The sequence below is a fragment of the Oncorhynchus keta genome, chromosome 2 (genome assembly GCF_023373465.1).
Source record: "Oncorhynchus keta strain PuntledgeMale-10-30-2019 chromosome 2, Oket_V2, whole genome shotgun sequence".
Classification (NCBI taxonomy): Eukaryota; Metazoa; Chordata; class Actinopteri; order Salmoniformes; family Salmonidae; genus Oncorhynchus; species Oncorhynchus keta.
This window is the reverse complement of record NC_068422.1, coordinates 76,599,060-76,624,478: the sequence shown is the minus strand read 5'-3', so window position 1 is coordinate 76,624,478 and position 25,419 is coordinate 76,599,060. Positions and strand designations below refer to the sequence as shown.

The window sequence follows — 25,419 nt, the reverse complement described above, 5'->3', positions numbered from 1 at the left end:
ACAGTAGGGATGACCAGGGATGTTCTCTTGAAGTGCGTGAATTGGACCATTTTCCTGTCCTGGTAAGCATTCAAAATGTAACGAGTACTTTTGGGTGTCAGGGAAAATGTATGAAGTAAAAAGTACATTATTTTCTTTAGGAATGTAGTGGAGTAAAAGTTGTCAAAAATATAAACAGAAAAGTACAAATACAAACAAAAAAAACTTAAGTAGTACTTTAAAGTATTTTTACTTAAGTACTTTACACCACTGGTGGATATCAAGATTTTAATTTGGTCAAATCGCACAGTGTGACATGTAATAATCATAAAATACTGACTCCTATGTCCAGTGTGGGAAGGCCTTTAAATCACACGACTGACCAAAGATAAGCCTGAACCATCAGCTGCAGAAGTGACCAGTATATGAACTCTCTAACATGATTCACACACTGGCACACACAAACCAAAAGTTAATATAACCTCTTCTTTTCTCACACAAATCCTTTATCCTTATCCGGTAGCTCAGTAGAATCTGTGTCTTTGCACAGATTCATTATCCTACTTTCACACTAAATAATTACTTTCCTTTTCCCACATGAGCCAATTTAATTTATGTCATAATCCTAATTTTGAGCAGTCACAAACTTTTTAACATCCTGTAAAAGCCAGCTCTCTTGAGTTCACAGAGTGTTAGAGCTCCACACCCTCAGAGTTCAAAAACAGAGAAAGCAAGAAGAGTTGCTTCAAACCTCTGCATAGCACAGTCTCAGAAGCACCTCAGAAGCACCAAAATAGAATGTCTTCTGCTTCTGTAATTCATGTTTCAGGACCACTGCCCCAATCTGTTTCTCCTCATCTCTATCCCCCCTCTCTGGCAATGTGGAAATCTACATTAAGTATTACTACAGCTTGGGTATCCCTTCCATCCTGCTGCAGTCAGCAGTCATCTGAGATTATGTAAGTTTACAAACAAAGGGAGATCCCAAGGTTGGAAGCTCATCAAATATTGAGAGAATCCCAGATGAAGCAGGAACACCACGAGACTGTACTCTGCTGTACTGTTGTCTGCTGTACCAGTACAGAGTGCCCTTAATCTAAACCCATGTCTGTGTCCCAGTTCCCCACCCCTTTGCCTAAGTGGGCACTTGCACACTTTCTGTAATGAATCGAAAAGTATTTGATTGGTGTATCGTTGGCTAGAGGGAGTTTCCAAGATAGGAAGTGTGCAAGTGCACACTTTGGGAAAAGGGTGGAGAATTGGGATTGTGTCATTTAGCCCACCACTTCAGCCATGACCAGAACACAACGTCTCAGCACACTCTAGCAGTGAGTGTGGAGGAGGAGGAAGCCTGAACTAAGTTAACCAGGAGGAACCATGGAGGAGCTCTATGGCTGTCCAAAACACCACCAGTCACTGTACAGTGAAATAACCAACTAATAAGTTATCTCCTCTTCCTACTCTGCCTCCTCTCTCTCCACTAACAAGATGTTGTCAATGCCTGACAGTGCATGTACAGCCAGGAGGTTACCAAGAAATTCACAATTTGAAAAGCATGTGAGGTGAATAACCAACATGTGCCACCTTTTGGACCTAAAACCAAATCGTTACAGCATCAGGAATGGTTATGAAACTTGCTACAGTAACTCCTGACATTTCGATGAACAGACTTTACAGGATTGAAGCTGGATGGTGATGCTGCTTAAGGAATACTGTTGCTTGGGTACCTGTCTCGGTAATGCAGTATGAATATCCATACCCAATTTGATGTTCAAACAATATTCAAACAATGGTTTGTTCAGCAGGGACACCACAATATGTGAAGAAAAACAGAGAAAGGGTCTATCTTTCGTTTGCACAGAATATCTTGACAATTTATTTTGTATGTTCTTTTTCTTTTGTGGAAAAGCAGTACATTTAATATTATGTTCTTTAACAAACAATTCCTTTAAAACAGATCTGCTCTGAGAATAAAATGCAAAAGTGTTACGGTTACAGTAGATGGAAGGTTGGTTTGAGCTTTCCTTCAGTCTTCAGTGTTACGGTTACAGTAGATGGAAGGTTGGTTTGAGCTTTCCTTCAGTCTTCAGTGTTACTTTCCTTTCAGTCTTCAGTGTTACGGTTACAGTAGATGGAAGGTTGGTTTGATTTCCTTCAGTCTTCAGAAGTAGATGGAAGGTTGGTTTGAGCTTTCCTTCAGTCTTAAGTGTTACGGTTACAGTAGATGGAAGGTTGGTTTGAGCTTTCCTTCAGTCATCAGTGTTACGGTTACAGTAGATGGAAGGTTGGTTTGAGCTTTCCTTCAGTCATCAGTGTTACGGTTACAGTAGATGGAAGGTTGGTTTGAGCTTTCCTTCAGTCTTCAGTGTTACGGTTACAGTAGATGGAAGGTTGGTTTGAGCTTTCCTTCAGTCTTCAGTGTTACGGTTACAGTAGATGGAAGGTTGGTTTGAGCTTTCCTTCAGTCTTCAGTGTTACGGTTACAGTAGATGGAAGGTTGGTTTGAGCTTTCCTTCAGTCTTCAATGTTACGGTTACAGTAGATGGAAGGTTGGTTTGAGCTTTCCTTCAGTCTTCAGTGTTACGGTTACAGTAGATGGAAGGTTGGTTTGAGCTTTCCTTCAGTCTTCAGTGTTACTGTTACAGTAGATGGAAGGTTGGTTTGAGCTTTCCTTCAGTCATCAGTGTTACGGTTACAGTAGATGGAAGGTTGGTTTGAGCTTTCCTTCAGTCTTCAGTGTTACGGTTACAGTAGATGGAAGGTTGGTTTGAGCTTTCCTTCAGTCATCAGTGTTACGGTTACAGTAGATGGAAGGTTGGTTTGAGCTTTCCTTCAGTCTTCAGTGTTACGGTTACAGTAGATGGAAGGTTGGTTTGAGCTTTCCTTCAGTCTTCAGTGTTACGGTTACAGTAGATGGAAGGTTGGTTTGAGCTTTCCTTCAGTCTTCAGTGTTACGGTTACAGTAGATGGAAGGTTGGTTTGAGCTTTCCTTCAGTCTTCAGTGTTACGGTTACAGTAGATGGAAGGTTGGTTTGAGCTTTCCTTCAGTCTTCAGTGTTACGGTTACAGTAGATGGAAGGTTGGTTTGAGCTTTCCTTCAGTCTTCAGTGTTACGGTTACAGTAGATGGAAGGTTGGTTTGAGCTTTCCTTCAGTCTTCAGTGTTTGCCAAATTGATGCAATCACAGGCTCCTTAAGTACTATAGCAAGAACACACAATGGAGGTCATACTTTACATGTCATGCTGAACAACCTTACAATGCATTTCCACATAACTCATTGGGGGCGATGGAATAACAGAGCCCCATTCATTTTCAATGGAGGGAAGTGAACGAGGGGAACGTTGGGCAATACGAGCATGGGCGAGGGAGCATGAACAGGGCGGGACCAAAGTTGGGGCAAGCTGAACTTTATGATAATACTTGGCAATATCGCAACGTTATGGACATATCAAAGCTCACTATAGCTTCCAGCCCTTACTGGATTGGCTGTTGATAACTAGCACTACCTAGCCTGCTTGCTAGCACCCAAAACAGGGAGAAGCTAGAGTGGATAAACAAATTATTGTGTTCTGTGGAAATCCCCTCTTAGCCTCAGATCATTCTGTCTTCATATGCAAAGCAGCTGAGCAATAATGGTAATTCTGTCCTCAGCTATTGAGTGACCAAGCCATGGGAGTTTCATGATAGACTCACAGTAATGACAACCACATAACCAAAACCTCAAACTCAAGGCTCAAACCAATGCATCCAAAATCTATTTGACCAGTATGTCCCATTACTGTAACATGACAAATGGTTTTGCACGAGGAACCTGGTCAATTCTGCAGAAAATCTACAGAGATAGACAGACAAACAGAACAGTCTGCAGCACACCAGACCTCTGGTCCAGACTATAATACTGTCTCCTCTCCTCGGTCACTAAAATCACACTGTGTGAACCCAACAGGAACTCCCTGAGTGAATACCAGCAGGCCACTGCAGCACTACAGTGATCAGGATGGTTCTTACGAAGCTACAAATACCTGGCCGGTCTTCAGTCAGCTCTTCATTTCACCCCAAAAAATATAACACTTTTCTTTTACGGTTTTAAAAGGTTATTTTATTTTCATGATGGTCTTCATCCATAACTGCACGGTTTTACAGTAGTTATGCCAGCCCTAAGCACAATACAAATCAAACTTTGTCACATGCGCCGAATACAACAAGTGTAGACTTTACAGTGAAATGCTTACTTACAAGCCCTTAATCAACAGTGCAATACAAGAACAGTTAAGAAAATATTTACCAAATAGACTCAAATAAAAAGTAATAATAAAAAGTAACACAATAAGAATAACAAGGCTATATACCGGGGACACTGGTACCAAGTCAGTGTGCAGGGCTACAGGTTAGTTGAGGTCATTTGTACATGTCGGTGGGGTTTGAAGTGACTATGCAAAGATAATAAGCAGCGAGTAGCGGGGGACAATGTAAATTGTCCAGTGGCAATTTTACTAATTGTTCAGCAGTCTTATGGCTTTGGGGTAGAAGTTGTTGAGGAGCCTCTTGGTCCTAGACTTGGCGTTCCGGCACCGCTTGCCGTGCGGTAGCAGAGAAAATAGTCTATAGTCTGGGTGACTGGAGTCTGACAATTTTATGGGCATTGCTCTGACACCGCCTATTATATAGGTCCTGGATGGCAGGAAGCTTGGCCCCAGTGATGTACTGGGCCGTTCACACTACCCTCTGTAGTGCCTTACGGGCAGATGCCGAGCAGTTGCCATACCAGGCGGTGATGCAACCAGTCAGGATGCTCTCAATGGTGCAGCTGTAGAACCTTTTGAGGGTCTGGGGAGCCATGCCAAATCTTTTCAGTCTCCTGAGGGGGAAAAGGTTTTGTTGTGCCCTCTTCACGACTGTCTTGGTATGCATGGACCATGATAGTTCGTTGGTGATGTGGACACGAAGGAACTTGAAACTCTTGACCCGCTCCACTACAGTACCATCTATGTTAATGGGGGCCTGTTCGGCCCGCCTTTTCCTGTAGTCCACGATCAGCTCCTTAGTCTTGCTCACATTGAGGGAGAGGTTGTTGTCCTGGCACCACACTGCCAGGTCTCTGACCTCCCTATAGGCCGTCTCATCATTGACAGTGATCAGGCCTACCATTGTTGTGTCATCAGCAAACTTAATGATTGTGTTGGAGTCGTGGCCACGCAGTCATGGGTGAACAGGGGGTACAGGAGGGCCTAAGTACACACCCCTGAGGGGCCCCAGTGTTAAGGATCAGCGTGGCAGCCATGTTGTTGCCTACTCTTACCACCTGGGGGGCGGCCCGTCAGGAAGTCCAGGATCCAGTTGCAGAGGGAGGTGTTTAGTCCCAGAGTCCTTAGCTTACTGATGAGCTTTGTGGGCACTATGGTGTTGAACTCTGAGCTGTAGTCAATGAACAACATTCTCACATAGGTGTTCCTTTTGTCCAGGTGAGAAAGGGCAGTGTGGAATGCAATAGAGATTGCGCCATCTTTGGATCTGTTGGGGCGGTATGCAAATTGGAGTGGGTCTAGGGTGTCCGGGAGGATACTGTTGATGTGAGCCATGATCAGCTTTTCAAAGCACTTCATTGCTACCGACGTGAGTGCCACAGGGCAGTAATCATTTAGGTAGGTTACCTTCGCTTCCTTTGGCACAGGGACTATGGTGGTCTGCTTGTAACATGTAGGTATTACAGACTTGGTCAGGGAGAGGTTGAAAATGTCAGTGAAGACACTTGCCAGTTGGTCCACGCCTACTTTGAGTACACGTCCTGGTAATCCGTCTGGCCCAGCGGCTTTCTGAATGTTGACCTGTTTAAAGTTGTTACGGTGATTGACAGAGTTGAAAGCCTTGTCCAGGTCGATGAAGACGGCTGCACAGTACTGTCTTGTAGTCATTGCAGATAATATTCTAATCTTTGGTGACTTTAATATTCACATGGAAAAGTCCACAGACCCACTCCAAAAGGCTTTTGGAGCCATCATCGACTCAGTGGGTTTTGTCCAACATGTCTCTGGACCCACTCACTGTCACAGTCATACGCTGGACCTAGTTTTGTCCCATGGAATAAATGTTGTGGATCTTAATGTTTTTCCTCATAATCCTGGACTATCGGACCACCATTTTATTACGTTTGCAATTGCAACAAATAATCTGCTCAGACCCCAACCAAGGAACATCAAAAGTCGTGCTATAAATTCACAGACAACACAAAGATTCCTTGATGCCCTTCCAGACTCCCTCTGCCTACCCAAGGACGCCAGAGGACAAAAATCCGTTAACCACCTAACTGAGGATCTCAATTTAACCTTGCGCAATACCCTAGATGCAGTTGCACCCTAAAAACTAAAAAAAATGTCTCATAAGAAACTAGCTCCCTGGTACACAGAAAATACCCGAGCTCTGAAGCAAGCTTCAGAAAATTGGAACGGAAATGGCGCCACACCAAACTGGAAGTCTTCCGACTAGCTTGGAAGGACGGTACCGTGCAGTACCGAAGAGCCCTTACTGCTGCTCGATCGTCCTATTTTTCTAACTTAATTGAGGAAAATAAGAACAATCCGAAATTCCTTTTTGATACTGTGGCAAAGCTAACTAAAAAGCAGCATTCCCCAAGAGAGGATGACTTTCACTTTAGCAGTGATAAATTCATGAACTTCTTTGAGGAAAAGATTATGATTATTAGAAAGCAAATTATGGACTCCTCTTTAAACCTGCGTATTCCTCCAAACCTCAGTTGTCCTGAGTCTGCACAACTCTGCCAGGACCTAGGATCAAGAGAGACGCTCAAGTGTTTTAGTACTATATCTCTTGACACAATGATGAAAATAATCATGGCCTCTAAACCTTCAAGCTGTATACTGGACCCTATTCCAACTAAACTACTGAAAGAGCTGCTTCCTGTGCTTGGCCCCTCCTATGTTGAACATAATAAACGGCTCTCTATCCACTGGATGTGTACCAAACTCACTAAAAGTGGCAGTAATAAAGCCTCTCTTGAAAAAGCCAAACCTTGACCCAGAAAATATAAAAACTATCGGCCTATATCGAATCTTCCATTCCTCTCAAAGATTTTAGAGAAGGCTGTTGCGCAGCAACTAACTGCCTTCCTGAAGACAAACAATGTATACGAAATGCTTCAGTCTGGTTTTAGACCCCATCATAGCACTGAGACGGCACTTGTGAAGGTGGTAAATGACATTTTAATGGCATCGGACCGAGGCTCTGCATCTGTCCTCGTGCTCCTAGACCTTAGTGCTGCTTTTGATACCATCGATCACCACATTCTTTTGGAGGGGATTGGAAACCCAAATTGGTCTACACGGACATGTTCTGGCCTGGTTTAGGTCTTATCTGTCGGAAAGATATCAGTTTGTCTCTGTGAATGGTTTGTCCTCTGACAAATCAACTGTACATTTCGGTGTTCCTCAAGGTTCTGTTTTAGGACCACTATTGTTTTCACTATATATTTTACCTCTTGGGGATGTTATTCGAAAACATAATGTAAACTTTCACTGCTATGCGGATGACACACAGCTGTACATTTCAATGAAACATGGTGAAGCCCCAAAATTGCCCTCGCTAGAAGCATGTGTTTCAGACATAAGGAAGTGGATGGCTGCAAACTTTCTACTATTAAACTCAGACAAAACAGAGATGCTTGTTCTAGGTCCCAAGAAACAAAGAGATCTTCTGTTGAATCTGACAATTAATCTTAATGGTTGTACAGTCGTCTCAAATAAAACTGTGAAGGACCTCGGCGTTACTCTGGACCCTGATCTCTCTTTTTGAAGAACATATCAAGACCATTTCGAGGACAGCTTTTTTCCATCTATGTAACATTGCAAAAAATCAGAAACTTTCTGTCCAAAAATGATGCAGAAAAATTAATCCATGCTTTTGTCACTTCTAGGTTAGACTACTGCAATGCTCTATTTTCCGGCTACCCGGATAAAGCACTAAATAAACTTCAGTTAGTGCTAAATACGGCTGCTAGAATCCTGACTAGAACCAAAAAATTTGATCATATTACTCCAGTGCTAGCCTCTCTACACTGGCTTCCTGTCAAAGCAAGGGCTGATTTCAAGGTTTTACTGCTAACCTACAAAGCATTACATGGGCTTGCTCCTACCTACCTCTCTGATTTGGTCCTGCCGTACATACCTACACGTACGCTACGGTCACAAGACGCAGGCCTCCTAATTGTCCCTAGAATTTCTAAGCAAACAGCTGGAGGCAGGGCTTTCTCCTATAGAGCTCCATTTTTATGGAACGGTCTGCCTACCCATGTCAGAGACGCAAACTCGGTCTCAACCTTTAAGTCTTTACTGAAGACTCATCTCTTCAGTGGGTCATATGATTGAGTGTAGTCTGGCCCAGGAGTGGGAAGGTGAACGGAAAGGCTCTGGAGCAACGAACCGCCCTTGCTGTCTCTGCCTGGCCGGTTCCCCTCTTTCCACTGGGATTCTCTGCCTCTAACCCTGTTACGGGGCTGAGTCACTGGCTTGCTGGGGCTCTCTCGTGCCGTCCCTGGGGGGTGCGTCACCTGGGTGGGTTGATTCACTGTTGTGGTCGGCCTGTCTGGGTTGCCCCCCTTGGGTTGTACCGTGGCGGAGATCTTTGTGGGGCTATACTCGGCCTTGTCTCAGGATGGTAAGTTGGTGGTTGAAGATATCCCTCTAGTGGTGTGGGGGGGATGTGCTTTGGCAAAGTGGGTGGGGTTATATCCTTCCTGTTTGGCCCTGTCCGGGGTGTCCTCGGATGGGGCCACAGTGTCTCCTGACCCCTCCTGTCTCAGCCTCCAGTATTTATGCTGCAGTAGTTTATGTGTCGGGGGCTAGGGTCAGTTTGTTATATCTGGAGTACTTCTCCTGTCCTATTCGGTGTCCTGTGTGAATCTAAGTGTGCGTTCTCTAATTCTCTCCTTCTCTCTTTCTTTCTCTCTCTCGGAGGACCTGAGCCCTAGGACCATGTCCCAGGACTACCTGACATGAGGACTCCTTGCTGTCCCCAGTCCACCTGGCCATGCTCCTGCTCCAGTTTCAACTGACCTGAGCCCTAGGACCGTGCCCCAGGACTACCTGACATGAAGGCTCCTTGCTGTCCCCAGTCCACCTGACTGTGCTGCTGCTCCAGTTTCAACTGTTCTGCCTTATTATTATTCGACCATGCTGGTAATTTATGAACATTTGAACATCTTGGTCATGTTCTGTTATAATCTCTACCCGGCACAGCCAGAAGAGGACTGGCCACCCCACATAGCCCGGTTCCTCTCTAGGTTTCTTCCTAGGTTTTGGCCTTTCTAGGGAGTTTTTCCTAGCCACCGTGCTTTTACACCTGCATTGTTTGCTGTTTGGGGTTTTAGGCTGGGTTTCTGTACAGCACTTTGAGATATCAGCTGATGTACGAAGGGCTATATAAATAAATTTGATTTGATTTGATTTGATTTGTCTTTTATCGATGGCGGTTATGATATCATTTAGGACCTTGAGCGTGACTGACGTGCACCTGTGACCAGCTCTGAAACCGGATTGCATAGCGGAGAAGGTACGGTGGGTTTCGAAATGGTCAGTGATCTGTTTGTTAACTTGGCTTTCGAAGACTTTAGAAAGGCAGGGCAGGATGGATATACGTCTATAACAGTTTGGGTCTAGAGTGTCTCCCCTTTTGAAGAGGGGGATGACCGCGGCCGCTTTACAATCTTTAGGAAACTCAGACGATACGACTGCTAAATGACTTAAATGTAAATGTAAATATGAAAGAGAGGTTGAACAGACAAGTAATAAGGGTTGCAACAATGGCAGCAGATAATTTTAGGAAGAAAGGGTCCAGATTGTCTAGCTCAGCTGATTTGTAGGATCCAGATTTTGCAGCTCTATCAGAACATCAATGAAATCAAAGTTTATTTGTCACATGTGCCGAATACAACAGGTGTAGACCTTACAGTGAAATGCTTACTTACAGGCTCTAACCAATAGTGCAAAAAAGGTGTCAGGTGAACAAGGTAAGTAACGAAAAAGACAGGCTATATACAGCTGACTGGATTTGAGTGAAGGAGAAGCGGGGGGGGGGGGGGGGCTTGGCCCCGTTGCTGCGAGGGGTACAGAGCTGTTGACCGGGGTTGTGGTAGCCAGGTGGAAACCATGGCCAGCCGTGGAGAAATGCTTATTGAGAATCTCAATTATCGTGGATTTATCGGTGGTGACAGTGTTTTCTAGTCTCAGTGCAGTGGGCAGCTGGGAGAACAAGGTGCTCTTGTTCTCCATGGACTTTACAGTGTCCCAAAACTTTTTGGAGTTACTGCTGCAGGATGAAAATTTATGTTTGAAAGCTAGCCTTGCTTTCCTAACTGACTGTGTATATTGGTTCCTGACTTCCCTGAAAAGTTGCATATCACAGGGACTATTCGATGCTAGTGCAGTACGCCACAGGATGTTTTTGTGCTGGTCAAGGACAGTCAAGTCTGGAGAGAACCAAGGGCTATATAGGTTCTTAGTTCTACCTTTTTTGAAAGGGGCATGCTTATTTAAGATGAGCAAATCACTTTTAAAAGAACAACCAGGCACCCGCTACTGATGGGATGAGGTCAATATCCTTCCAGGATACACGGGCTAATCTACAGTAGATTGCAACTCCGCCCCCTTTAGCAGTTCTATCTTGACGGAAAATGTTGTAATTGGGGATGGAAATTCCAGAATTTTTGGTGGCCTTCCTAAGCCAGTATTCAGACACGGTTAGGACATTGGGGTTGGCGGAGTGTGCTAAAGTAGTGAATAAAGCAAACTTAGGGAGGAGGCTTCTGATGTTAACATGCATGAACCCAAGGCTTTTACAGTGACAAAAGTCAACAAATGAGAGGGCCTGGGGACAAACAGGGCCTGGGTTAACCTCTACATCACCAGAGGAACAGAGGAGGAGTAGGATGAGGGTACGGCTAAAGGCTATAAGAACTGGTCGTCTAGTGCGTTGGGAACAGAGAATAAAAGGAGCAGATTTCTGGGCGTGATAGGATAGATCCAGGGTATAATGTACAGACAAGGGTATGGTAGGGTGTGAGTACAGTAGAGGTAAACTTAGGCATTGAGTGACGATGAGAGAGGTTGCATCTCTGGAGGCGCCAGTTAATCTAGGTGCGGTCTCCGCATGTGTGGGGGGTGGGACAACGGAGCTATCTGAGGCATGTTGAGTGGGACTAGGGGCTCCGCAGTAAAATAAAATAATGAGAGCATCCCTAAACAACAGTATACAAGGCATATTGGCATTAGAGAGAGGCATAAAGCAATCACAGGTGTTGATTGGGAGAGCTAAGACAACAGGTAAGACAACAACGGGTAAACGGCGATAAATGGGCAGAGAGGGTCAGGCCTGAGTTGAGGCTGGGGCCGACAGATAAACAAAATGAAGTACCGTGTTAATGAACAGTCCAGCAGGCATCAGCTGTGTAGCCGAGTGATCAAATAATAGCAATAAGGCACCTCAGGGTTTTGTGGTATATGGCCAATGTACCATGGCTAATGGCTGTATACCACACCTCCTCTGGTATTAATGCTTAAGTATAACACTGATGACATCTCCTAAAAACAATTAGCCAGATTAGCTTTAGCTGGTTTTCATCCCTGCCTAATAATCAGAGATTAAATTATTTTCTACCATGAAAACCAGGTGTGTGAACTTTATAGTTCACAGTAATTTATCAAATATAGCGCAACCCTTCTGTAGAGTATATTATTCCTCTAATTTCCTCACACTACAGTCTCCTCTACCAGCCAAGGAACCACAGAGGAGGTTCATATCAGTAAGTGGCTGAGCTGCTCTGCGACAGTACAGGGACATGGGAGACCTACCTGTCTGTCTAGCTTCTGTTGGCGGAGGTTGCTGCCCTCATCGTCCAAGGTACTGCAGAGAGCAAGAGAGAGAAACAAAGAGCGAGAGAGAGATGGTTAAAACAAAAGCTCTTTCCATTTATTTGACATTGTACAGAACAAACACACACACACACTCCAGGAAAAACATTAGTTTCCTCTCCTGTTTGATACACTGAGAACCACTTGGAAATTATGGGAAATAGTGATACATTAATATCTGTCATGGAGCTTTCCTGTGAAGCAGAAAACACCAGCTGATGTCTTTAAAATGCAGTGTATGTCACTGGAGGAGACACAGTAGTTATTGGGAGTGACATGTCATGTAGCCTCCGATATGTTCTCTAGGAAGCAACACATAACTCTTACGATTAAATTACAAAACGTGTAGAATGACATCATACAGAGATCAGTCAAACCAGCATGGATATGAAGTGCTAGGGAATTCATAGTCACAATTGGATGATGATCTAACATCTTTATCCTGTGTGATAGGACTATAAAGGTAATGGTAACGCTCAGCCAGTCGCCATCTTTCCCATCCCTCCCACACCCAAACACACACAACCTCTAAATCAGCAATGACACACTCCGATTGCCCAATCACTCTGTGTTGCTTGGCATTGCCCAGACCATTTAAACGAAAGGGTTCTTAATTAAAGATAATAAGAGGCTGAAGGTCAGGTGAAGGAGAAGAGTGCTTCCTTCAGCTGTGGGGGTAGATGGAGCAGAGCCAGGGGGGGTTCAAAAATGTGTGTGTTTGTGGTTAGTGTGTGTGCTACATACACAGTACATCTCCCTTTCTGAAACACACACAGAAAAAACACTCACTAGCAACAGTCAGCAATCAAGTGTGTGAATGTGTTTCAGACAGGTAGATAATGACATAAACACAGCTGTGACAATGAGGGTCAACTACCGCATTACGATAGAGAAGACATGTTAATTGATATGCATCAGTGGTAAGCTAGAATGTGCATTAGACACCTCTACTCTTCTCGCCCCACCTACCCCAGTTGATGTCAATAACAACGTAGTCTGAACAGTACCCACTGACCCCTCAACAGTGGTGCATTAATGCTCTCCCTATTGGGAACACAGTGCTGGTGAAGTGCCTAGTGAGTGTTTTATGTGTTTTACCTGCAGTGCAGAGGGATGTCTTAGCAGATATTCTATTTTGATGTTCCCTCCACAGAATAGAGTTTGAATGTTGTGCCGTCTACCAGCATCACATGAATAATCAATGAGGGTTGATTATTATAAAACAATTAGATCAAATGCCTTACATTACATTTTATATAATATAACAGGGACATATTTTTCCCTGATACACTCTTGTCTAATAAACTCAATATCGTACAGGTTTTCAATGGCATTTCTCTGAAATCATGCCAATTCCACAAAGTCCTTGATGCTGTTTTTACCTCGGTTTAAATATCAAACATTTTCATAGAAATTGGTCATGTATGATTGTTGTGCAAGCAATTGCACTATATACAAGAAGCCTGTGTACGTACAGTATGCGTATACATGTGTTTCTAAGTATGCACAATACAGTACGTGGCCGAAATTTAAAACGTTTGTGTACTTTAAAGTGTTTGGCACTTTTTTACAGTAGGTACAGTTGAAGTCAAAAGTTTACATATACTTAGTTTGGAGTCAATAAAATTTGTTTTTCAACCACTCCACAATTTTCTTGTTAACAAACTATAGTTTTGGCAAGTAGGTTAGGACAACTACTTTGTGCATGACACAAGTTTCACGTTCTGACCATCGTTCTTGTGTGTTTTCCTTGTTTTAGTGTTGGTCAGGACGTGAGCTGGGTGGGCATTCTATGTTGTGTGTCTGGTTTGTCTATTTCTATGTTTTGCCAGATATGGTTCTCAATCAGAGGCAGGTGTTAGTCATTGTCTCTGATTGGGAACCATATTTAGGTAGCCTGTTTTGTGTTGGGTTTTGTGGGTGATTGTTCCTGTCTTTGTCTTTGTGACACCAGATAGGACTGTTTTGGTTTTTTCACGTTTCTTGTTTTGTAGATTGTTGTATTTTCATCTTTATTAAAGATGTACAAAACTAACCACGCTGCATTTTGGTCCGCCTCTCTTTCACCAGAAGAAAACTGTTACAACAAGTCATTTTTCCAACAATTGTTTACAGACAGGGTCAGAAGTTTACATACACTAAGTTGACTGTGCCTTTAAACAGCTTGGAAAATTCCAGACAATTATGTAATGGCTTTAGAAGCTTCTGATAGGCTAATTGACATAATTTCAGTCAATTGGAGGTGTCCCTGTGGATGTATTTCAAGGCCTACCTCCAAACTCAGTGCCGCTTCGCTTGACATCATGGGAAAATCAAAAGAAATCAGCCAAGACCTCAAAAAGAATTGCAGACCTCCACAAGTCTGGTTCATCCTTGGGAGCAATTTACAAATGCCTGAAGGTACCATGTTCATCTGTACAAACAATAGTACGCAAGTATAAACACCTTGGGACCACGCAGCCGTCATACCGCTCAGGAAGGAGACTCGTTCGGTCTCCTAGAGATGAACGTACTTTGGTGCGAAAAGTGCAAATCAATCCCAGAACAACAGCAAAGGACCTTGTGAAGATGCTGGAGGAAACAGGTACAAAGGTATCTATATCCACAGTAAAACGAGTCCTATATAGACATAACCTGAAAGGCCGCTCAGCAGGGAAGAAGTCACTGCTCCAAACCTCCAAAAAAAGGCAGACAACGTTTTGCAACTGCACATGGGGACAAAGATCTGACTTTTTGGAAAAATGTCCTCTGGTCTGATGAAACAAAAATAGAACTGTTTGGCCATAATGCCATTGTTATGTTTGGAGGAAAAGGGGGGGGATTGCAAGCTGAAGAACACCATCACAACCGTGAAGCACAGGGGTGGCAGCATCATGTTGTGGGGGTGCTTTGCTGCAGGAGGGACTGGTGCACTTCACAAAATAGATGGCATCATGAGGAAGGAAAATTATGTTGATATATTGAAGCAACATCAAGATATCAGTCAGGAAGTTAAAGCTTGGTCGCAAATGGGTCTTCCAAATGGACAATGACCTGAAGCATACTTCCAAAGTTGTGACAAAATTGCTTAAGGACAACAAGTCAAGGTATTGGAGTGGCCAACACAAAGCCCTGACCTCAATCCTATAGAACATTTGTGGGCAGAACTGAAAAAGCATGTGCGAGCAAGGAGGTCTACAAACCCGACTCAGTTGCACCATCTCTGTCAGGAGGAATGGGCCAAAATTCACCCAACTTATTGTGGGAAGCTTGTGGAAGACTACCTGAAACGTTTGACCCAAGTTAAACAATTTAAATGCAATGCTACTAAATACTAATTGAGTGTATGTAAACTTCTGAAGCACTGAGAATGTGATGAAATAAATAAATCATTCTCTCAACTATTATTCTGACATTTCACATTCTTAAAATAAAGTGGTGATCCTAACTGACCTCGACAGGGAATCTTTAAAAAAAAACTGAGTTTAAATGTATTTGGCTAAGGTGTATGTAAACTTATATATATCTATATATACATCCTATATAAATAATTGTTTGCTGTGTACAGTAGGAACAGTATAGCCTGACGTCCCTCCCTGGCAGTGCTGTGTGTGTTTGGCTGTGACCTGCCGGAGCCAGGGTGAATCTGGTATACTGAGCTGGCTCACATGGGATTCATGAGAGGCCACAGAGGTGCAGCTGAGTCCCCGGGTCACCTCCCCTCGTCTCGCCCGGCTTCGCCACCAGGCCCCATACATACGTTTGTCATGGAAAGCACCAGGCAGGCTCCATCTGATGAGAGGAACTGCTTATTGCTCTGAGAAACCATCCATGACAGGCTGGCCAGGCATCCAAGTCGAGAGGAACACCCACTTGTTCCCCCCTCAGCTCCCCTCCTATATCAACCTCCCACAGGTAAGCAATGTGACTCTGTAGCAGTGCCTCAGCATGTCAGTGTAGTGTGTTGTTTAAGGGCTCTTGTCCCTGAGGTCTGTTATTAAATAGGACACTGCGTCACCGAATACGTCTTCCTGTCTATTACTTTTAACACCTAGGCCTACAACGTCAATATCACCTTTATTATCTACATTACTAATGTCATTGACTACTGCTATATCACTCATCATCGTAATCACATCTTCGTATAGCACACATAAAAAAAAAAAAGTTCTCTTCACAAAGTAATTTGTCATTAAACACTTAACGATGAACATGCTTAACAAGAAACTATACAGCAAAAAGAGCATGCTTAAGGATACAAAAGCAATTACATGTTAAATTATTATTTTCTATGAGGAAATTTGATTTAACCTGTTAGGTTAAACACATACGCTTGAGTGTCCTGGATTTGTATGTGACAGGTTCCAGGGTTTCTAAACCCACTTATTAGAGGATGTATTCATCTGAGAGGAAGAGCAACCATAAGGATTGGTTCAATATGACCCTACCAGGAACAGTAGTTCAAAATATCTCTTATCCTTTCAGTTAATCTAGGGAACTAATAAGTTGCTTTCATTAATGTTGGTGTGTGTATCTGTGTGTGCTCTCTTAGAAGCAGCAACATGAGTACGTGTACGTACGTACACACAGATCTATCACTACCTTTATTGCTTCATCATAGGAGGCCAGTTCTCCTGACGCAATCTCTCAATGAGATTCATGGCAAGACAGCTCCGTAACTTATAGCAACGGGGAGCCAATAGGAGCAGAGGAAGCCGTGCAACCATGGCAATGGGGCTTCTCTTGGAGGCAACAGCAGCAGCAGTAGCAACAGCAGCAGTAGTAATGTCTTTGAGAACAGGCATAAGTCTTTATTTCACCCAAAAAGAAGCTAACTGATAAATAACACTGACATTATTAACCATTCAGGCAGATCAAATCGAAGTTTATTTGTCACGTGCGCAGAGTACAACAGGTGTAGGTAGACCTTACAGTGAAATGCTTACGTACAGGCTCTAACCAATAGTGCAAAAAATGTATTAGGTGAACAAGATTGTGATTAGATTGTGACTCGAGAATGCCTATAATCAGCAGAATGCATTATCAATGTATGGGGAGAGGCATGCAGGGGTCACACAGAGCAAAACAATGGCTGCTGCTTCCCAAGGTGATAGTAGTGGAGAAAATACACTTTGGGGGAAATGGGCAGAGCTTTTTATGGATTCTATTACACCAGATTCTGCATGAGAAAATCCCCATGTAATTGGATTACAGTAAAACGGTGCCATATATTCCCTAAATAGACTTTCATATCAGCAGACTTTACAACTCACCAATAATACAGTAACCTACGCAACATTGGAAGTTAATGTGTACTACAGTTTTATGTTATTAAAAAAGTGGGTCAATAAATACACTATAAAGACAGGTCCAAAATATTTTCACATGAATAACCAGTCATAACTACTACAATTATTATAAGAGATACTGTGAGTTTTTCATCATTGTTGAAAGACAAAACCAAAGAAACATCAATTAGATACTACCACACACCAATGACCACAACAGACCCTTCGCTAAGCCCCTCCCCCTTGGTTACTGTTGCAACAGACATTTTCCCCGGGAAGCCCAATTCCCCCTTCTAACCACTGGTGAAATCCCCTCACAATGATCTCAAACTGTGTTTTTAATACACAATGAAATTAAACACAGACTACTACCCTTTGCTAATCAGGAAACTCTCTGGTATGTTGTGGTGGATTTTCATTACAATTGCTTCATGGGAACCTGGTAAAAAAATTATGTTTATAACATGGCTAGCCACTGAATGGCTCTGAACTAAAGAGATTCTCCAGTACACTTGTATATTTTTAGCCAGTAGTTCTGAATGTAGCGCTCATGAGCAGTGGCGGCCATGCACCCCAAAAAAGTCACCCACCAATTGTGCAAGTTCTCCCAATAAAAAAGATGAGAGGCCTGTAATTTTCATCATAGGTACACTTCAACTATGACAGACAAAATGAGAAAGAAAATCCAGAAAATCACATTGTAGGATTTTTAATGAATTTATTTGCAAATTATTTGCAAATGAACAAAAGTTTCTCAATACTGTTATATACCCTTTGTTGGCAATGACAGAGGTCAAACGTTTTCTGTAAGTCTACACAGGTTTTTTCTAGTGGTCAAAACCAAATCATCTTGAGGCTAGTGCTGTGTAGTGATTTGTTCTTTTTGAACTACTCTTTTGACTTGAAAGTCATGATTCATTTCTCAGAGTGACTCGTTAATTTTAGTTGTTAGTTTGACCTGCTGGCCCGCCTGGCCTCAATAAATTCTAAAGCAAGATTAATACCCACTTCTCCATTTGAGCTCTGACCACCAACAGTCTATCAGGTGGCCACGGAAAAATGTATTATGCTGCAGGTAGAACAGAGAAGGAAAATAACTGATAAAAGATTGCATGGTGCAAGCATGAATGCAATCAATCCGATAGCATTGAGAAGTTTACCACAATAGTCACATGCTTCATCAATAAGTGCATAGAGCATGTCGTCCCCACAGTGACTATAAGTATGTACCCAAATCAAAAAACATAGATTACAGGCAATATCCGTGCTGGGCTAAAGGCCAGACCTACCGCTTACAAGGAACGGGGAATGGACATGGACACATTCAAGAAAGCCCACTACGACCTCCGACGAGACATCAAACATGCTTGCAGACGATAACGAATTACAAAGGGAAACCCAGCCATGAGTTTCCCAGAGATGCTGAACTCCCATATGATCTAAATGCCTTTTATTCTTGCTTTGAGGAATATAACACTGTACCTTGCATGAAACCCCCTGTTTTTCCAGATGACTGTGATCTCGCTCTCTGTGACCAAAGCTGAGCAAAATGTTTAAACAGGTTTACAATCACAGAATCCCAGGGGGCATTCTCAAAGCATGCGCAGACCAGCTGGGCAACTGTCTTCACAGACATTATTATTTAAAAAATGTACCCCCTTTTTTCTCCCCAATTTCGTGATATCCAATTGCAATCTTGTCTCATCGCTGCAACTCCCCAATGGGCTCGGGAAAGGCAAAGGTCGAGTCAAGCAACCTGCCAAACTGTGCTTCTTAACACCCGCCCGCTTAACCCGGAAGCCAGCTGCACCAATGTGTCAGACGAAACACCATTCAACTAATGACCGAAGTGAGCCTGGAGGCGCCCGGTCCACCACAAGGAGGCGCTAGAGCGCGATGAGCCAAGCAAAGCCCCAAGAGCTCAAAGGTGACCTACCTAAATGACTATCGCCCTGTAGCACTCATATCTGTAATTATGAAGTGCTTTGAAAGGCTGGTCATGACGCACATCAACACCATCATCCCAGACACCCTAGGCCCACTCCAATTTTGCATACCGCTGTCGTGTATTGACTATCATTAATGTGTCTGCTATTTTATAAAATGATTACATACCACATTACATTTTTACGCGATTAAATTATTCATGTAACAATTAATTAAGTAGTAATCTGGGGCATCACGGGAAAAGTTATTTAACAAGTTACTATCTCCCGACTAAACTCTAAAGATATATCTCTTACATTAGTCACAGTCAAATCATGAATTCTTATTTACCTTCAGTTTCATTCTGAATGTCACAAAACTCTTGGATATCCGCACGAACCCTAGCATAAATGATGAATCAGCGATACTTAGTAAATAAATAATTAAGCCAATTTGTGTAACTAAATAATCACACAGAATTACATAAACACAAACAGGATAGCATACACATGAATTAATACACAATGCAATAAAGTCCCTAGTGGACTAAACTGATATGGCAGCTTGTTACACAAAATTGCGGATTCAAAAGAGAGGGAAAGGGAGAGAAAGGAATTCCACTAACGTACACACAGCTGATAACTATGCTCAAGGAAATGTGAATACTTTGCACATGAACGGCCGCTCATTCGAAAGAATTGCAATGAACATATTTACGTGTGTATGTCTTTGCTTTCTCTCTGTTGAAAACACTCGATCCATCTACGGCGAGTAATTGGACAGAAAGTCTTAGGTTGTGTAAGTCTCTGGTTGTCCACCAGAGAACACCATGTCTTTTGTAGTTGTAGCTTCTTGGTTTCAGGTGTCTGTGAGAACGGATCTTCCAGAGGAAATGTTCATTAGAATGGATCTTTCAACGTACCACCCGGTGGTTCTCGGTCAAGTTTACTAGACTAAAGTACTTAAACAGCTGCAGACTGAATGTTCCTCTATAGTCTTCTTCGAGTTTCAGAGTTTATAACAATTTCGTACCTTTCAGCTCATGCTGTCGGTCACGCTGATCTAATGTAGAGCTAGAACCATTTTACAGACCCATAGCAACCCGGTAATGTACTGGTCTCTAGAGATTTAAATTTCCTAACCATTTCAGCGTATGGACTGCGTTCTCACGTTCTCTGGTCTAATGTAAATTTTGTTAGCAAGTTATTTGATAAACTCTGTCAAAAGGGGCGTTCCATGATGCCAACATAATGTCTGTGCTTACGTGGGTGTGGTCACTGACTGGTTAAAACTTTTAAATTAAAAACAATTCTCATTTAGAAGGCCAACATCACATTTCATCTTCGCACAAATAGTTTAATATTTAATCATACAAATTCCACAACATTTAGATGTAAATCTGATAAATGGGAAATATACACATTCAGAGATAGTTATGTTGTTATACTGTCCTTCATGAGATCCCAAAACAACAACTGATATGATAATTGTTCTTTCAGTACCCACGGACCCATTACAGAAATATTGTTTAATTATTCAACCTTTTGATGTTACCGTTTTCTTTCCCCTCCTCCTGCAAAGCCCAAAGGCAGAATTTCTACAAGGTATTTACGGGAGAGAGAGGGCGCTGTAGAGCGGACCCACTGTAACCTGATCCTTCAGATCTTCACAGGAGAGTCGCGACACCGCCCCAACAGATCCACAGATGACGCAATCTCAATTGCACTTCACACTGCCCTCTCCCACCTGGACAACGGGAGGGAAAATAACTATGTGAGAATGCTGTTCAGACTACAGCTCAGCTTTCAACTAGGGATGCACAATATATCGGTGAACATATCGGAATCGGACAATATTAGCTAAAAATGCCAACATCGGTATCGGCCCGACGTCGAGCTTAACACCGATGTGCAAAACCGATGTCAAAGCTGACTTGCATACCTATATAATGTAGGTACATGGCGTAATGATGCCGCGTAAAATTTTGCGCTACACATACTGTAGCATTCCTAACCAAACCCACGAAGTCTGCTGTGTGGATCGAGCAGTCAACAAGTCGAGCAGTCATTTGAAAGAGTAAGAACATTTCAGCGAGACAACTCAAAGGCGAAATCCATTAACGCCAAGATGATGGAATTCATTGCCCTTGACAATCAATCATTCTCTGTCGAGGGTGATGTTGGCTTTCGCCAACTGGTCGAGCACCAGTACACATTACCAAGTGTGCTATTTTTAGATGTTGCCCTACCGGAGCTACACAGTAATAGCGTCACTGCTATTAGCTTCACGACATACTATGGAATGCCGTTTGGGTCTTGCGTGTCAAAAAAAATAAACGTAAAATAATACTATTTGTTGCGTTAAATAAGCTCTTAATTTGACATGTCAAATAATACAGTTCTATTATAGAATGTTGTGTGTTCTGAATTTGCACGTGCAAGCCAAGTGCCACCACTACTATCAGTAGCACTGTCAAAGCTGTACAGAAATATCTGCAAACAAGCAAACACCGGCCACAAACAATGTGTTTACAATACCGCGTTAGTAATAAAGCATTATTTATTCGACCGCAACTTCTGGGGTAGCTTTAGCTTGGTACCTAGCTAGCACCAATACAACCAGCCTGAAAACAAATGACCAGTAGAAACTGAAGTCATTTTCATTATTCTTAGCAATGATTTATGAATCCTTGTGAGTAAGTATTAGCTAGGTAGCCACTTGTTGTTTGCCTAATAAAATTGAACTTCGGTTCATGAAAATAAATAGCTAGCCAGCTACTTTACCCTGTTGCCCAAAGCTAACATTATAAGCAGACAGCTAGCTTCATATGGCTAGTGAGGCTCGACCGGACCGGGTTATGTGCTAGCCACAATAAGGATTAGGCACAATAGTGGAATTTGCGGTTTGCCTTCAAAATAAAAGTATGTTTTTGAAAGTGATGCAGAAGGTTACAAATGGTGGAATCGTGCCATATTTAGAATAGATCATGTTAAACAAGGTTGGACTGTGAAGCAATGAAATGGGGTATCAGTGTATTTGGTGAAACCAACAGAATACAACTGTGAAGAGTTTACGCAAATATTAGCGTTGTAGCTCTTATCGCGGGACTGTGACTGTGTGAAATCCCCTCCCCAGTCAGCCTTTTGTGTGTATTGACATTCATATTGCACTGGACTGTACAGCTTTACCTAAGGATTGGGGATCAATGAAATGGGGTATCAGTCTACTCAATACCCAATACATTTTTTCCCAACGTCCTCCTCAGAGTTATTAGACTCCAGAACAAACACGCAGTATTGTTTTTCCTCTGGAATAGTGTTCAATACACATACAATGGCAAGAAAAAGTATGTGAACCCTTTGGAATTACCTGGATTTCTGCATAAATTGTGCTTAGTACTCCCTGTTTATTCACGACCGTGCGGTCACGCACAACTCCAACACAATCACCAAGTTTGCTGATGAAACGACGAGTCATCCTACAGGGAAGATGTCAGAGACTTAGCATTGTGGTGCCAGGGACAACAACCTCCCCCACAATGTCAGTAAGGCCAAGGACTTGATTGTGGACTATAGGAGAAAGAAAGGAGAGCACGCCCCTATCCACAATGACAGGGCTGTTGTGGAGCGGGTCGAGAGCTTCCAGTTCCTTGGCATCCACATAAGGACTTAACATGGTCCACACTAGAGGTCGACCGATTAATCGGAATGGCCGATTAACTAGGGCCGGGTTCAAGTTTTCATAACAATCGGAAATCGGTATTTGTGGGCGCCGATATGCCGATTTTTTTTTTTTTTTTTTTTACACCTTTATTTAACTAGGCAAGTCAGTTAAGAACACATTCTTATTTTCAATGACGGCCTAGGAACGGTGGGTTAACTGCCTCGTTCAGGGGCAGAACAACAGATTTGCACCTTGTCAGTTCGGGGGATTCAATCTTGCAACCTTACAGTTAACTAGTCCAACGCAACAAAGACCTGCCTCGCTCTCATTGCACTCCACAAGGAGACTGCCTGTTACACAAATGCAGTAAGCCAAAGTACTTTGCTCGCTAGCATTAAACTGATCTTATAAAAAACAATCAATCATAATCACTAGTTAACTACACATGGTTGATGATAGTACTAGATATTATCTAGCGTGTCCTACATTGCATATAATCTGACTGAGCATACAAGCATCTAAGTATCTGACTGAGCGGTGGTAGGCAGAAGCAGGCGTGTAAACATTCATTCAAACAGCACTTTCGTGCGTTTTGCCAGCAGCTCTTTGTTGTGCATCAAGCATTGCGCTGTTTATGACTTCCAGCCTATCAACTCCCAAGATGAGCCTGGTGTAACCGAAGTGAAATGGCTGGCTAGTTAGCGCGCGCTAATAGCGTTTCAAATGTCACTTGCTCTGAGCCTTCTAGTAGTTGTTCCCCTTGCTCTGCATGGGTAACGCTGCTTCGAGGGTGGCTGTTGTCGTTGTGTTGCTGGTTCAAGCCCAGGGAGGAGCGAGGAGAGGGACGGAAGCTATACTGTTACACTGACAATACTAAAGTGCCTATAAAAACATCCAATAGTCAAAGGTTAATGAAATACAAATGGTATAGAGGGAAATAGTAATATAATAACTACAACCTAAAACTTCTTACCTGGGAATTTTGAAGACTCATCTTAAAAGGAACCACCAGCTTTCATATGTTCTCATGTTCTGAGCAAGGAACTGAAACGTTAGCTTTCTTACTTAGCACATTTACTTTACTCCAAAACTTTTTGCATTATTTAAACCAAATTGAACATGTTTCATTATTTACTTGAGGCTAAATTGATTTTATTGACGTATTATATTAAGTTAAAATAAGTGTTCATTCAATATTATTGTAATTGTCATTATTACAAATAAATAAAATAAAAAATACATTTTAAAAATCGTCCGATTAATCGGTATCGGCTTTTTTGGTCCTCCAATAATCATTATCGGTGTTGAAAAATCATCATCCGTCGAACTCTAGTCCACACACACCCAAACAGTCGTGAAGAGGGCACGGCGGCTGAAAAGATTTGTCATGGGCCCTCGGATCCTCAAAAAGTTATACAGCTGCATCATCGAAAGCATATTGACTGGCTGCATCACCGCTTGGTATGGCAAATGCATCCCCCTCAACCGCAAGGCGTCAAAGAAGGTGGTGCTGACAGCCCAGTACATCACTTGGGCCGAGCTCCCTGCCTTCGAGGACTTCTATATCCACACACACACTATACGATACATTTATTAAAACATAAAGAATGAGTGTGAGTTTGTCACAACCCGGCTCGTGGGAAGTGACAAAAAGCTTTTATAGGACCAGGGCACAAATAATAATATAATAATCAATAATTTTGCTCTTTATTTAGCCATCTTACATATAAAACCTTATTTGTTCATCAAAAATTGTGAACAACTCACCACAGGTTAATGAATGAGAAGGCTGTGCTTGAAAGGATGCACATAACTCAATGAAATGTTGGGTTGTATTGGAGAGAGTCTCAGTCTTAAATAATTTTCCACACACAGTCTGTGCCTGTATTTAGTTCATGCTAGTGAGGGCCGAGAATTGACTCTCACATAGGTACATGGTTACAAAGGGAATCAGTGTCTCAACAGCGAGATTTGCCAAGGCAAGAAACAGAAATCTGGCAGTGACTTCTGATTAAATAAAATTGACACAGAACATCTTTTTGCAATTATGATGAAGCTCTCTTGTTCAGGTATCAGTATGTGGACTGGAGGCAGGTCACAAAACGGATAACGAATCCAGTTGTTTGTGTCATCCGTTTGGGAAAGTACCTGCATAATTGAGCACCCATCTCACTCAGGTGCTTCACTATATCACATTTGACATTGTCCGTAAGCTTGAGGTCATTTGCAAAAAAAAAAAAAAGTCATACAATGATGAAAAGACCTGTGTGTTGTCCTTGTTAATGCAGGCAGAAAAGAGCTCAAACTTACATTTACATTACATTTAAGTCATTTAGCCTCAATTTTGTCCCGCACATTGAATATGGTTGGGGATAGTCCCTGTAATCCTAGATTGAGTTCATTCAGGTAAGAAAAATATCACCCAGATAGGTCAGTTGTGTGAGAAACTCGTCATCATGTAAACGGTCAGACCAGTGAAAATTATGGTCAGTAAAGAAAACTTTAAGCTTGTCTCTCAATTAAAAAAAGTGTGTCAATACTTTGCCCCTTGATAATCAGCACACTCCTGTATGTTGTAAAAGCGTTACATGGTCACTGCCCATATCATTGCATAATGCAGAAAATACACGAGAGGTCAGGGGCCTTGCTTTAACAAAGTTAAACA

General features: G+C 42.5%; 1 protein-coding gene and 1 long non-coding RNA gene across 6 annotated transcripts in view; one reads left to right on the top strand and one right to left on the bottom strand.

Moving 5' to 3' along the window:
* LOC118360402 (tubby protein-like) overlaps positions 1 to 25,419 on the bottom strand; it is a 114,419-nt gene that overhangs the window by 26,842 nt on the left and 62,158 nt on the right. For all 4 annotated transcript variants that reach the window (XM_052484055.1, XM_052484077.1, XM_052484069.1 and 1 more), the window contains exon 2: positions 11,839 to 11,890. In XM_052484055.1, the coding sequence (XP_052340015.1) occupies positions 11,839 to 11,890 (52 nt within the window). The remainder of the gene's footprint in view (positions 1 to 11,838; positions 11,891 to 25,419) is intronic.
* LOC127912944 (uncharacterized) lies at positions 1,939 to 3,117 on the top strand. Of its 2 annotated transcripts, none has more exons than XR_008084201.1 (3): positions 1,939 to 2,040; positions 2,317 to 2,475; positions 2,794 to 3,117. It is a non-coding gene; the product is annotated as an uncharacterized LOC127912944 (long non-coding RNA). The 2 variants fall into 2 exon arrangements; XR_008084200.1 differs by lacking the exon at positions 2,794 to 3,117 and adding an exon at positions 2,529 to 2,768.